This window comes from Manis pentadactyla, chromosome 14 (genome assembly GCF_030020395.1).
Source record: "Manis pentadactyla isolate mManPen7 chromosome 14, mManPen7.hap1, whole genome shotgun sequence".
NCBI classification, from domain to species: domain Eukaryota; kingdom Metazoa; phylum Chordata; class Mammalia; order Pholidota; family Manidae; genus Manis; species Manis pentadactyla.
In genome coordinates, this window is record NC_080032.1 from 3996308 (window position 1) to 4009427 (window position 13120).

Sequence of the window (13120 nt, forward strand, 5' to 3'; positions counted from 1 at the left end):
TTCATCTGGCAAGGTCCTCAACAGGTTAAACAAGGAGTTGACCATATGATACAGTAATTCCACTCCTAGAGAAATGAAAGCATATGTCCACACAGAAACATGTACACAGATATTCATAGCAGCATTATTCACAATAGCCACAAAGCGCAAATGTCTACCAACTGATGAATGGGTAAATAACGTGGTATGTCCCTACAAAGGAATATTATTTCGCCATAAAAAGGAATGAAATTTGGGGTGATGAAAATGTTCTAAAAACTTATTATGATAATGGTTGCACAACTGTGAATATATTAAAAGTAATTGAATTGCATACTTTAGGTGAATTGTACAGTATGTGAATTGTATTTCAGAATGTATCATGTATCAGGAGGACTGTATCATGCTACAACATGGATGAAGCTTGAAAACATACTAAGTGAAAAGAGTCAGTCACAAAAGACCACATATTGTATGATTCTGTTTATGCGAAATGTCCAGAATTGGCAAATCTACAGAGAAAGAAAGTAGATTAGAGGTTACCTAGGGCTGGGGAGATGGGAGGGACTGGAGATTGACAGCTAAAGGGTATGAGTTTCTTTTGGAGTAATAAAAATGTTATAAAATTGATTGTGGTGATAGTTGCACAACTCTGAGACTGTACTAAAAATCATTGGATTTTAATATATACTTTAAATGGGCAAACTGTATTGTATGCAAATTATATCTCAAGAAAGCTGTTACCAAAAAAAATATTGTTGGACCCCCATTGTGTAAGAAATATGTATGAATATATATATATATATATATATAATATAGAAAGACCAAAAAAAGCCCTGACATATTAATAATGTTAGTTCTAGGTTGTAGGTTTATGATTTTTTTCTTCATTTTTCACTTTTAATTCTGAGCATGTGTTACTTTCATAATCAGAAAAATAAACAGTACTTAAAAACACAACATCATACAGGCTACAATTCAGTTATGTCTGTGGTGTGGTTGGAGTCCTGAGGAAGGAGAGTGCTATGGATGGAAATGTGTCCCCATATCCCAAACTCGTATGTTGGATCCCTAACCCTCAACGTGACTGTATTTGGAGATAGTGGTAATTAAGGTTGAGTGAGGTCACAAGGGTGGGGCCCTGATCTGATAGGATTAGTGTGCTTAGAAGAAGAGGCACCCGGGAGGGAGGTGGCTCTCCCCACCCCCATGTGCACCCACACCACGAAGGCAGCCCTCTGCAAGTTGGGAAGAGAGGCCTTACCAGAAACCAGTCTTCCTGGACTTTGATCCTGGAATTCTAGTTTCCAGAACTGTGAGAAAATAAACTTCTGTTTTTAAGCCCCCTGATCTGTGGTATTTTGCTCTAGCAGTCCAAGCTAAGACAAAAGGATTCCCTCTCCTGGGGAGAAGGGAGCGTTTCTCCTAGTTTCCCTGGCTCTTTGCTGATCTCCCTCTGTCCCCCTCCTCCCTGCTTCCAAAGCCATCTTTGGAAGGGCAGACGGGATTGCACTGTTCAGAGGCTGCCTGAGGCCTACAAGAAAGGTTCACTTCCTCTTGCGTACCCCATCACAGGGGTCGACTTCCCCACACTCCTCTAAGAAGTTAAGGGTCTGCTTGAACATACTCTAGGCAGTTGCAGAATAGGTGCTGCATTCTACTGATGAGCTAGAGACATGCCTGAATCCTTCCGACCCCTGTTTTTCCCAGAAGTAAATACACACTGGATCCTAAAGAATGCTAAGTCCAACTTTAGGAAACGAATCAGCTGATTGTTCCAAAGTTTTCCAAACCAAGCTTGTGCCCCAGCCAAGCTGGGGCTGGAGACTGGAGGGTACCATCCCCTTCCCTCATCCCTGGAAACCCACTCCTCATTAAAGAAGTAATGGAATCCTGCTTGGTTCCTGGGTGCTGGATGGGAAAGGCCCTTCTGCACTAGGAAGGGAGTGGACAAGAGATGGGGTGCAGACTGGGTAGATGATGGGCCAGCCTCCTGGAGACAGCCGTATTTGCAAGGGCCTGAATAAGAAGCGGTAGGCAAGCAGGTTTGAGGAGCCCGGTTAGGGAACAGCAGCGCAAGGATGACGTCAAGATCTGGCATTACAGGCAGGATAATGTCCGGTGCCCCACCCGAGGGCACGTGGGGATTCCATCCTCACGTCTGAGCATGCGCCAGAACGCGGACCCTGCTCCACCTTTGGCTACCTCCGCAACCTTCCCGCCAATCCCGCATCCAATCAGAAAGTGCTACACTCCGCGTGCCTCACAACAGCCAATTGGAAGCTAGATTCTGGGTTTCCACCCGCCCCCAAGGCGCTCCTGACCAATGAGAGCCCACGAAGTGGTGGGCTAATCTGGGACAGCGCGCGCAGGGCAGCGGCTTCCGTTGAGCGCGCGGTGGGGCAGCGGCAGCGGCAGTTGAGGACCAGTAGAGGCGGCGGGCAGCGGCGCAGTTCACCATGGTAAGGCCCCCAGGCCAGGGACCCCCGTGCGGTGGGCCCCACACGCGTTGGCGGGACCCCAGGCCTCTCGCCCAGCAGACCTGCCCAGGCAGGAGGGCAGACGAGGCCTGACACGTGAGGCGGCCCGACGGGGTGGCTCGGGATGGACGCCGGGACCCGGGACGCTGCGGGGCGGGCTTGCCGGGGCGAGGTGGCGCGGTTGGGCGCAGAGGCCGGGTCGGCCGGGGCCGCGTGAGCCCGCAAGGCCGCTCCCTCGTCCTTCGGCTGTGTGGGCCCCTGGCAGCGGTGTCCCCTGGTGCGGGAGTGTCGAGGGCGGCGGCTGGGTTGTCGGTGGCCTTAGTCCCCGAGAGGGTAGACCCCGGCGGCGGGGTCCTGAAGCCGGGGGCGGGGGCCGGGGCGGGGCAGTTCTCACAAGAGCGGGGCTCTGGCCCTCCGTACATTGCTAGAAATTACCGAGGACGCCAAAGAGCCTTTGTTTGTGTGGTTACGTCTATTGAGGAACTTTAAAAATGTTCATTTATTCACTCTAAAGCAACGCGTTGACACGGAAGAGTGACAATAGTTTGCCAGCTCCTTCAAGGAAAAAGCATTCCATGAAAAAAACAGCTAGTTCAGTTGGCAACTCAAATGCACGTGTGTTTTCTCTCAGGGCAGCTGTGCACTTGAATTTTGTCACTGTACTTAAGTACTTAAGGCTGGAGATTTAATAAAATTACTCTTATACTTCAGCAAGGTCATTCTTAAATGAAACAGGCCTTTTTTTTCTTTTTCACTCTGAATACATAAGGGTGAAAACCTAGATCTGTGCTCAGGCTCCAGCAGTTTTACCCGCCATTGATTATACACCATCACTTAAAATGCCAAAGAGTGAAAAGGGCCGCTCACCCTGTAGTCCTACTTTGAAATTGCTTTTATGTCCACGTGCCCCGAAGAGGTCGATGGACTCCCTACCGCATGAGAACTTCACTGTGATTACTTTGAGGGCTGTTGCTGGGTAAGTAGAGGAGTAGAAACAATGGATCATTGTGAGGAGGAAACACACCTTATTGTAAAGTCAAGGAGGAAGGAGAGCAGAAAGGTCTGTTTGCACAGTTGGTGGTAGGAAGTTGAAGCCTCTGGGTAAGTAGAGAACAAGGTTATTTGCCAAGAATATGAAGAGAGGAGATGGTCTTCAGTTTGGAAAGAACAGGAAATTTCAGATTTTTCAGAGGAGATAGAGCTGACTAGGTTGGCAATGAATTTATAATGGCTTTCTCTTGAAAGCTAGGAATGATTTTCCTGACTTTGATTAGTTTCATTGATTAGATAATCAGATGGAAGAGGTATTAGAGACCCCTTAGCACTCTACCCCTATTTTGTAAATGAAGAAACGGGGTGATTTCCCCAGGTCACAGAACTTACTAGGATTATACTGGGGCAAGTCAGTAGAATGCCAAAGTAATCATCCTGTGAAATACAGCGCGTCTGCATTTTAGTGAGGCAAAATGAGAAATATAGACTTGGAAATGGTATGGTTGGTTGGATTCCAGAGGACTTCCCAGAGTGTTGATGAATTCATTGTCTGGGGGGATTAGTTACTTGTCACTGGAAAAGTTCTTTCTGGAGCTGATGCTTCTGGTTGAGGGGGTGTCCATTTTTAATGCTCCTGATTTTGTGTGTGTGTGTGTGTGTGTGTGTGTGTGTGTCAGGGCAGAGGTTGAGGGGGGGTGTCCATTTTTAATGCTCCTGATGACTGAGATTTGGTGCTTGTATAATAGAAAACAGGACTTCAAGCTCTTGGGGTTAGGATTTAGGGTAGGTGGGGCATTGCATACTTCATTTGATCTCCTCTGTGTATTTGTAAGGATGATTGTGTCTAAAACCATTTTAAACAAGTGACTAGCAACTGTACAGTTAGAATCTGGTGGGAAAGAGATGGTACATTCAAAAATAGTTCTTTGAGGAGACTTTTTATAAAGGTACTATTTATAAAGGTATGGGCAGGGTTAAGGAAACTGCCAAAGGACAGTGCAGTATCCAGCATTTATGATCCCTGGGAGCCATTAACTCTTAGGCTTGACAGGTAAGAGGACGGGGTAGTTCCTAGAAGTTGAGAGGGTAGCTTTATGAAGAGCGCTGACTGCTTAAGTCTGTGGCCTTGACAAATGGACTCAAGCAATCCATGGCAGTCCGGCAGGAAGGAGCCAGCAACTCCCTGACCAAACCTTCCTCTAACTGCCTCCTCCCCTGTGGCTGTCTGCCACTGGCTCAAGCGCCCAGAAGCCAGGGAGCAAGAAAGCCCCTTGAGGCAGCTCACATGGGTCAGGCTCGCAGAGCACAGCTGGGTACTGAACAGTGTGGGTATCTGGAGGGACAGAGAGAGGATGTGGCCACCAGCGCCTGGGCCATGGTGACCTGTGTCCTAGCCTACTTTCTCAGTCTCAACTCTGCTAGCTTTTGGCTTATCTTTGGTCAGGGCACAATAAAAAGCTGCTCTACCGTCAGAGAAGTACTGACTGACTGTATGTGGAATTTATTATGGCATGACATGGATCCCAAGTTTTAAAATAAGCAAATTTTGGTGTAGTAGCAAACACATAGGTTCTGGGGTTGCTCTAGTCCTCAGTAGTTAGGATGGTTTAGGGTCAGTTCTCACAAGGATAAAGGGTCACACAGGCCTCGTGGAAAATAAGGTTTGAGAAAACCTCACTCTGACGCACACATATAAATTACATTTTGCCTATCATATAATGACAATTGCCTTAAAGGGAGGGGTCTCACATTTATGCTCTGGTTTCCAGCGTGAGTGCATCTCTATCCACGTGGGGCAGGCAGGCGTCCAGATCGGCAATGCCTGCTGGGAACTGTACTGCCTTGAACATGGAATTCAGCCCGATGGCCAGATGCCAAGTGACAAAACCATCGGCGGAGGGGATGACTCCTTCAACACGTTCTTCAGCGAGACTGGGGCTGGCAAGCACGTGCCAAGAGCGGTGTTTGTGGACCTGGAGCCCACCGTGGTTGGTAGGTACTTGGGTGGCTTTCTGGGGAGGGTGGAAGAGCCTCTCTAGAGCCCCCATCCCGCCGTGTGCTCCGTGAGTCCCTCTGCAGGAAGGTTGGATGTGCAAGTGTACGCCCACGGCTGTGTCAGGTGAGAAACCGAAAGGTTGGTGCTTGAAATGTGGGATGGATGGAGACTCTTAATTTAGGAAAACTCAATGGTCAGGAAAGATGGGCTGGTGACAGATGCACTGGTGCTGCCCCAGCCCCAGGCAGGGGGTCATGTGGACCCCACCTGTGAGGAGCAGCACGTGCTGGGCAGAATCCATGCCTCTCGGTGAGGGAACAACAGGCCTTAAGGCCACACAGCACATGTGTCCTTGCAGATGAAGTGCGCACAGGGACCTACAGGCAGCTCTTTCACCCAGAGCAGCTGATAACCGGGAAGGAGGACGCAGCCAATAACTACGCCCGAGGCCATTACACCATCGGCAAGGAGATCGTGGACCTGGTCCTGGACCGGATCCGCAAGCTGGTAAGGAGCGCAGGGAAGGCTTCCTGTGGACAGTGACCTGGGCAGGAAGGTAGGCGGATTGCACCTGGAGGTCACCTTGGCTAAACCCCAGTGTGGCCGCGGGGCACCCGTACGTGTGCAGTGTCTGCTTTGCTTGGCCTCTAAGCATAATGCTCCTTCACCCGGGGATGGTTCACACCCGCCTCATCTTGCTGAGGAAAAGTGGCCGTGGCGTGGGGGTGGGGGCGTGGCTCCTGCTGGCGCTGGCTCACGGTCTCTGCTTTCTCTCAGGCGGACCTGTGCACGGGGCTGCAGGGCTTCCTCATCTTCCACAGCTTCGGGGGCGGCACCGGCTCTGGCTTTGCATCCCTGCTCATGGAGCGGCTCTCGGTGGATTACGGCAAGAAGTCCAAGCTGGAATTTGCCATTTACCCAGCCCCGCAGGTGTCCACGGCTGTGGTGGAGCCCTACAACTCCATCCTGACCACCCATACGACCCTGGAACACTCGGACTGTGCCTTCATGGTGGACAACGAGGCCATCTATGACATATGCCGGCGCAACCTGGATATCGAGCGGCCCACGTACACCAACCTCAACCGTCTGATTGGGCAGATCGTGTCCTCCATCACGGCCTCCCTGCGATTTGACGGGGCCCTGAACGTGGACCTGACGGAATTCCAGACCAACCTGGTCCCGTACCCCCGCATCCACTTCCCCCTGGCCACCTATGCGCCGGTCATCTCAGCCGAGAAGGCCTACCACGAGCAGCTGTCCGTGGCCGAGATCACCAATGCCTGCTTTGAGCCGGCCAACCAGATGGTCAAGTGTGACCCTCGCCATGGCAAGTACATGGCCTGCTGCATGTTGTACAGGGGGGACGTGGTCCCGAAAGATGTCAACGCAGCCATCGCCACCATCAAGACCAAGCGCACCATCCAGTTTGTGGATTGGTGCCCGACTGGGTTTAAGGTAGGGCTGGGGACACTGTGTGGTTTACCTGGCAGCCAGGACAGGCCGTGCACAGAATGGTCCCCTTGTTCTAGGGTAGCTAGGCTGCAGGGAAGACAAGTTTATTTGCTACATGATTTACTTTTTCCAAATTCTGTATGTACCCTTGTTCTTTATAATTATCCTGTAATGTTCATGAGGTAGTATTACTAACATCTTACACTTTATGACTGAGGCCCAGATGGCTTTTAGTATCTAAAAGCCTCATGGGCAGGTGTTGGGACAAGCACTCAGTCTGACGATAGGTTTTTTCTGTCCTCCACATTTTTCCACTGCTCTCTTAAGTTTGTCAGGGTCTGGTATCACTTGGTGTTAGAAATAGTGTTTTTTAGACCTTACATAACTTTAGTCCCCCATTATCACAGCAATTTAGGCAACACTTATATTTCTGTAAATGGAATTGTGAATTGATTATGCAGTATTTACTGTGGGGGCAAAGGGTAAGCTGTTTGTCCAAAGCAGACTGACAACACTGCATGGCACACAAAATCATACTGATGATTAGGTGGCTCCTTCACCCGTATTTAGTATCAGTGAAATGTCTACCAAGAGAAAAGCAACATGGACTTGAAGCCAGTAACTGATTTTCAGGCTCTAGACGAAGTGTGACTACCAGGCTGAGTGCCTCACCACATCTGGTTTCATTAACTTTGTGCTCTTGGTAGAAGTCCTTGTTCACCATTGATTTCCTTGTTAGACACAGCTGTGGACCCCACGTTTGTAAACCCTGATGGGTTCCTAAGGTGTTTGGGGAGTAGCAAGTTCTGCGGTCATTCCAGACTGAAAATGACAAGTAGCAGCAGCAGTATGTATATCTTACTCCTATTTGGAATGGCCCGTAGCTTCTAACAACAAACAAGTTGTTGAACCTGTCTGGCCTTGTCAGCCCCACTTTAAGATGCCTTAATGCAGATAATGTCTCGTCATAAAATTGACACATTTAAAGTGACTCACAACAAAGTATAAAATCTGCAACAGGTTTCACCAGTCTGTAAATACTAAATCTCACATGGGATGTTTGCAGACCTTAAAGGTTACAGGTCAGAGTTAACACCTTCCATTCCACATGTGTACTTAACCAAGTTCTTGACTTGAGTGAAGGAAGTTTTATTTCAGCTCCTGTGACCTTTGGAGGGTAAGGATGTCTAAGATACCCTCAGCTGGGAGGCACTGTGGGAGGTGCTGTGCCTCTCGTCCAAGTTTCTTCTCTTAGCTGAGTCTCTGGCTCCTGAGAGCCGCAGGGGAGGCCATCTGTGGGGAGCTGCAGGAAATCGCTGCTTTAACTCTCCTCACAGAAGACAGTCCAACCCCACATGGATTATGTTTTCTCATTGCTGTAAATGCCTGTTTGTCAGTCTGAGGATGATTTCACCATGTGTTCTTTAACCACCATTTGTGCAGAGATATGCTGTTTTCAAGGAATCTTTTTTCCATGTTTATATTTAGTTTTTATTATAAAAATGCAGATATGTGGCAAAATATTAAAACAGTGCAGAAAGCTGAAAAGCTCAAGTCCTCTTCCCCATCTACAGAGCCTTGTCCTTCAAGAGCTATTCTGTGTATATTCAAAATATGTGATACCTTTTGTTATATGGGTGATGTTGACAGAAAGGCCAGCAACGTGGGCAAAGGTGACAGACTCAACACACTGCACCAGGGGAGCAAAGAGCAGGAAGCTGGCAGCACTCCCATCTGGAGAGGCTGGCTGGCCTGGCATTAGAGCTGTGAGAGGGTACCAGGATTAGAAACCCCAGGCCCTTTGCCCCTCCCACCTCTTATGGAGACTGGCTGTGTGTCTAGCTGTTGCTCACAAAGGGAAGGATAGATCACTGCCTCAGCACACTCCCATGCCTTTGTCCACCTCCAGCATGATGCTCCCCTAGCTGTCCAAGCCTCTAGCCCGTGTGTGTTACTATAAGTATCTATAGGCATAAATACATAAAACTCAACATGCTTTTCTTTTCACCAAGTATACAGTATACTTTGGACATACTTATATGCTAAGATAGACTTCTCTTTTTTTATGATCACTATATGAATATGTAACAATTCAGTTCCCTACTATGGACACTTGCTTCCAGTTTTGCCATTACATACAGTGCTTTAAACTAAATACATAAAAAATATTTACATATGTAGCTTTGTGCTCTTGTATGGGCAAATCCAAAAACTGAAAGTATACATCACTCTGTTTACCTTCTCTGGCAGGTGGGCATCAACTACCAGCCCCCCACCGTCGTCCCTGGCGGGGACCTGGCCAAGGTGCAGCGGGCCGTGTGCATGCTGAGTAACACCACGGCCATCGCTGAGGCCTGGGCCCGCCTGGACCACAAGTTCGACCTCATGTACGCAAAGCGAGCCTTTGTGCACTGGTACGTGGGGGAAGGCATGGAGGAAGGCGAGTTCTCCGAGGCCCGGGAGGACCTGGCCGCCCTGGAAAAGGATTACGAAGAGGTGGGCGTGGATTCCGTGGAGGCAGAGGCTGAAGAAGGGGAAGAGTACTGAATGGGCGCGGCTGGCAACTATCCCTTTATTATTTCCTCCCACAACATAACAAGATATATTTACTTATTAAAGTTTATGTATTGAGGTATCACCTGTCTCTTGTGCTTCATTCTGACAAAGTTCCTTGTCCACGTAGCCGCCTGTTTCTGCTCAGTAAAAGTTAAGCATATTTATATTTGTTACTGCATTACTGCCAGAAAGAGTTCAAAAGGCATGGCTTAGGGGAGTAAAAGGAAAATTCTTTGACTATTTTAAATGTAAATATTCTTAAGTCCTTTGCCCCATCTTGACGTTCTCTGGGGGATCTAACAGTCCTGTGACGGTTTTTCCTAAATCGTGGAGCGGCTGCTTCACCTTCGGTCAGCGGGGCCAGGGAGGCAGCCCCGCGCCGGCACTAACCCAGCTCCCGACACCCCGATTCCAAGGCCCGGAGCTTTTCCCTGGCGCGTCCTTGGTCGCGACAACAACCTTTTGCCCGGCCGATGTGCCGGGACGGCGCGGGTGGCCGCCGCCCACCCTCCAGTCACAGGCAGCTGTCCCCGAGTGAGCGGTGAGCCCTGGCTCTGTCAGGTGGCCCTGCCTCCGGTCGGTGGCGTTAGCTCTCGGGCAGGCGGGGCGCCCCCACAAGAGTGAGCCGCGAGCGCAACGAGGCCTGGGACGACGCCGGCCCCGCGACCCCACGCTCCCCCTGCTTCCGGATCTCTGGTACCGACTTCCGCCGCGCGCAACCCCTCGCGAGACTTCGGCGGCGCAGAAATGGCGAGATCGTGAGTGTCGCTGACTGGAGTCAGGAGAACGGGCTGGGACGGGGAGCGGGCGAGATCGGGCCGGGGAAGAACCAGCAATCCAGGGCCACCTGAGCGGAGCAGCGGCGGGTGCGCGAGGCCCCTACGGGCCCGAACAGCCGCCCGCGACCGAACTCCCGCCTCTTTCCCAGATGCCGCGTCACTGCTCCGCCGCCGGCTGCTGCACACGGGACACACGCGAGACGCGCAACCGCGGCATTTCCTTTCACAGGTCAGCACGCGTGCGTCCCGGCGCGTGAAGGTTCACGGGCGCATGCGCCCGCTCTGCCCGCTTCGTGGAGCCACGATTGCGCATGCGTCCCCTTACGGTCGGGGCGCAGTTTGAACTTGAGGGTGGCAGAAGATGAAGGGGGCGGTCCAGGTGGGACTGAGGCCGGAAAGGGGAGGTCACCGCCCTTGGGTCCTCTGCTTTCTCACTCTAATCTGCTAGATGATTCTGAGCAAGTTGCTGTCCCTTAGGCCTTCGTTTCCTCGTGCCCAGAAGGGCGGTGCTTACCCTGTAGAGGTACAGTGAGGTCTGGCCGCGGCAGGTGCAGGGCCAGCCCTTCCCGTCTGGGGAGCCTGAGCAGCATGAGCCCAGGACTGCAGGCAGCCCGGTGCTCACGGGCTTGTGGCTCCGCAGACTTCCCAAGAAGGACAACCCGAGGCGAGGCTTGTGGCTGGCCAACTGCCAGCGGCTGGACCCCAGCGGCCAGGGCCTGTGGGACCCCGCATCTGAGTACATCTACTTCTGCTCCAAACACTTCGAAGAGAACTGCTTTGAGCTGGTGGGCATCAGGTGAGCCTGCTGGTCATCCAGCTTTGGGGCAGAGCGTGGGGCGTCAAAGTAGCCAGCCCATCAGGCAGCTGTAGGTAACGGAGAGGTGATTCCTGGGTGGCTGCTGCTCCCAGCTCCATACCCCAGTTTCCTCTTTTGACCCATGAGGACCGCAAGACCCACCCACTCAGGAGTGCTACACCAGTGAAACAAGAGGAAAACAGTTTTTCCAGGTGTTTCTTAGAACACTGGTCCTTCCGACAAGTCCACAAATGAAATAGTCCTGCAGGGAAGAGCTTGGTGTCAGTCTACCTAACTTGGAAGTCCCCAACCTCGTTGGTAATATGCCTCCCCACCCCTGCAGAGCTAGCACCGGAGCCTGCGCCGCGGTGCTGGAGGGCATGCTGGCTCTGTGCCCTACAGGTCGGCCTGGGGCAGACACTAGCTCTCTGTCTCATCCAGGCTGCTTTCCCCCACAGTGGGTATCACAGGCTGAAGGAGGGGGCCGTTCCCACGATATTTGAGACTTTCTCCAAGTTACGCCGGACAGGCAAGACCAAGGGGCACAGTTACTCACCCGGCCCCCATGATGTGAGCCGGCTCCGGCGATGCAGAAAGCGGTACGTGCTGCAGGTCAGGGTGTGTGTGTGTGTGTGTGTGCACGCATGCCCCACTCCTACCCCAAGACTGAGGGGGTGGGCTTTAGGGTGTTTGCCAGCAGCCTTGCCGGACAGGTTTCTGGACGTGTGGAGCGGGTTCAGGTGGGCTGGTGGAATCAGGCAGGCCCTCTCTGGCAGTCTCCCTCTCTTCCCCCAGCTGCTCTGAGGGCCGAGGGCCCACAACTCCATTTTCTCCACCTCCACCTGCTGATGTCACCTGCTTTCCTGCGGAAGAAGCCTCAGCACCTGCCGCTTTGCCTGCCTCCCCCACTGGGAGGCTGGAGCCTGGCCTCAGCAGCCCCTTCTCAGACCTCCTGGGGCCCCTGGGTGCCCAGGCAGATGAAGCAGGCTGCAGTGCCCAGCCCTCCCCTGAGCGGCAGCCGTCCCCTCTTGAGCCGCGGCCCATCTCACCCTCGGCCTACATGCTCCGCCTCCCACCACCTGCCGGAGCCTACATCCAGAATGAGCACAGCTACCAGGTGGGCAGTGCCCTGCTCTGGAAGCGGAGGGCAGAGGCCGCACTGGATGCCCTGGACAAGGCCCAGCGCCAGCTGCAGGCCTGCAAGCGGCGGGAGCAGCGGCTGCGGCTACGGCTGACCAAGCTGCAGCAAGAGCGGGCACGGGAGAAGCGGGCACAGGCAGATGCCCGCCAGACTCTGAAGGAGCATGTGCAAGACTTTGCTATGCAGCTGAGCAGCAGCATGGCCTAAGGGAGGGGCAGCAGGACCCAGGGCTGACCGAGGGGCTGCCATCAGGGCTCCGGCCTCCTCCTCCCAATCTACCTGGAGAGGGACCTGATCTGAGCTGTGGCCACCAGACCCACCATATGCCATAATAAAGTGGATCCTAGAAGGAGGCCCTGCTGTCGGCTCAGCTGGCTGGGGCCCCTCCTCTGGGTACTAGGCTTGCTTCCCCAGTGGACAGAGACCCTGGAGTCCAAGCTGTGGGCTGTGGCAAGCAGAAAGCCCAGCTCCATGCCCCACAGGGTTAAGGGACGGGGATGGGTAGAGACCAGGGGGAGTGCCAGGCACTATTTCCTCAGCACCATGGGGCCGTGACTCAAGCAACTGGCCCCTTTCAAAACCTGCATAAAACCAAAGCCAGACTCAGGGACAGGGACAAGGGTGACCTTTGACCTCCTGGGGCTGCTATGCTCAGCCAGTGGTGGGAGCCAACGAACAGGATGCACAGGCCCTGGAGGCCTGTTAGAAGGTGGGGAAGCTCACAGGTAGTGGTTCTGGCCTCAGCCTGTGTCCCCGGTTCTCTCAGCTTGACTGGAATCTGGGCTTCCCTGCCTGTGCAACAGGGAGCAGCTCAGTGCCAGGGGCGGTTTAACCACACCCACCCTCTCCCTGCTGGGCCTTGGCCACAGCAGCCCCAAGAGCACAGCCCAGTTCTTTCTGCTCTTGAAAACTGCCACGCAGTGTTCTGAAATTTGCTTCTCAGAG

At 52.4% G+C, this 13120-nt stretch overlaps 2 protein-coding genes across 2 annotated transcripts; both read left to right on the forward strand.

The window, feature by feature from the left end:
* The first annotated feature begins 5074 nt into the window (after positions 1 to 5074).
* LOC130680732 (tubulin alpha-3 chain) lies at positions 5075 to 9885 on the forward strand. Its single transcript, XM_057491968.1, has 4 exons — positions 5075 to 5444; positions 5807 to 5955; positions 6226 to 6906; positions 9154 to 9885. Exons 1-4 carry the CDS (start codon positions 5171 to 5173, stop codon positions 9448 to 9450), a joined length of 1401 nt encoding a protein of 466 aa, XP_057347951.1. The 5' UTR covers positions 5075 to 5170; the 3' UTR covers positions 9451 to 9885.
* Positions 9886 to 9975: 90 nt separating this feature from the next.
* Positions 9976 to 12528, forward strand: THAP7 (THAP domain containing 7). The gene is made up of 5 exons (XM_057491971.1): positions 9976 to 10217; positions 10388 to 10467; positions 10879 to 11034; positions 11493 to 11633; positions 11830 to 12528. The coding sequence occupies exons 2-5, from the start codon at positions 10388 to 10390 to the stop codon at positions 12380 to 12382; spliced, it is 930 nt and encodes a 309-aa protein (XP_057347954.1). The 5' UTR covers positions 9976 to 10217; the 3' UTR covers positions 12383 to 12528.
* Positions 12529 to 13120: the final 592 nt, after the last annotated feature.

What these genes read in the sequence shown, in the direction of transcription:
- LOC130680732 (XM_057491968.1), top strand. Translation starts at nt 5,171, where the DNA reads ATGACAATTGCCTTAAAGGGAGGGGTCTCACATTTATGCTCTGGTTTC. An exon ending in TGGACCGGATCCGCAAGCTG is followed by an intron (nt 5,956 to 6,225) that starts GTAAGGAGCGCA and finishes GCTTTCTCTCAG; the next exon opens with GCGGACCTGTGCACGGGGCT. An exon ending in GGTGCCCGACTGGGTTTAAG is followed by an intron (nt 6,907 to 9,153) that starts GTAGGGCTGGGG and finishes CTTCTCTGGCAG; the next exon opens with GTGGGCATCAACTACCAGCC.
- THAP7 (XM_057491971.1), top strand. Translation starts at nt 10,388, where the DNA reads ATGCCGCGTCACTGCTCCGCCGCCGGCTGCTGCACACGGGACACACGC. An exon ending in TTTGAGCTGGTGGGCATCAG is followed by an intron (nt 11,035 to 11,492) that starts GTGAGCCTGCTG and finishes TTTCCCCCACAG; the next exon opens with TGGGTATCACAGGCTGAAGG. An exon ending in CTCCGGCGATGCAGAAAGCG is followed by an intron (nt 11,634 to 11,829) that starts GTACGTGCTGCA and finishes CTCTTCCCCCAG; the next exon opens with CTGCTCTGAGGGCCGAGGGC.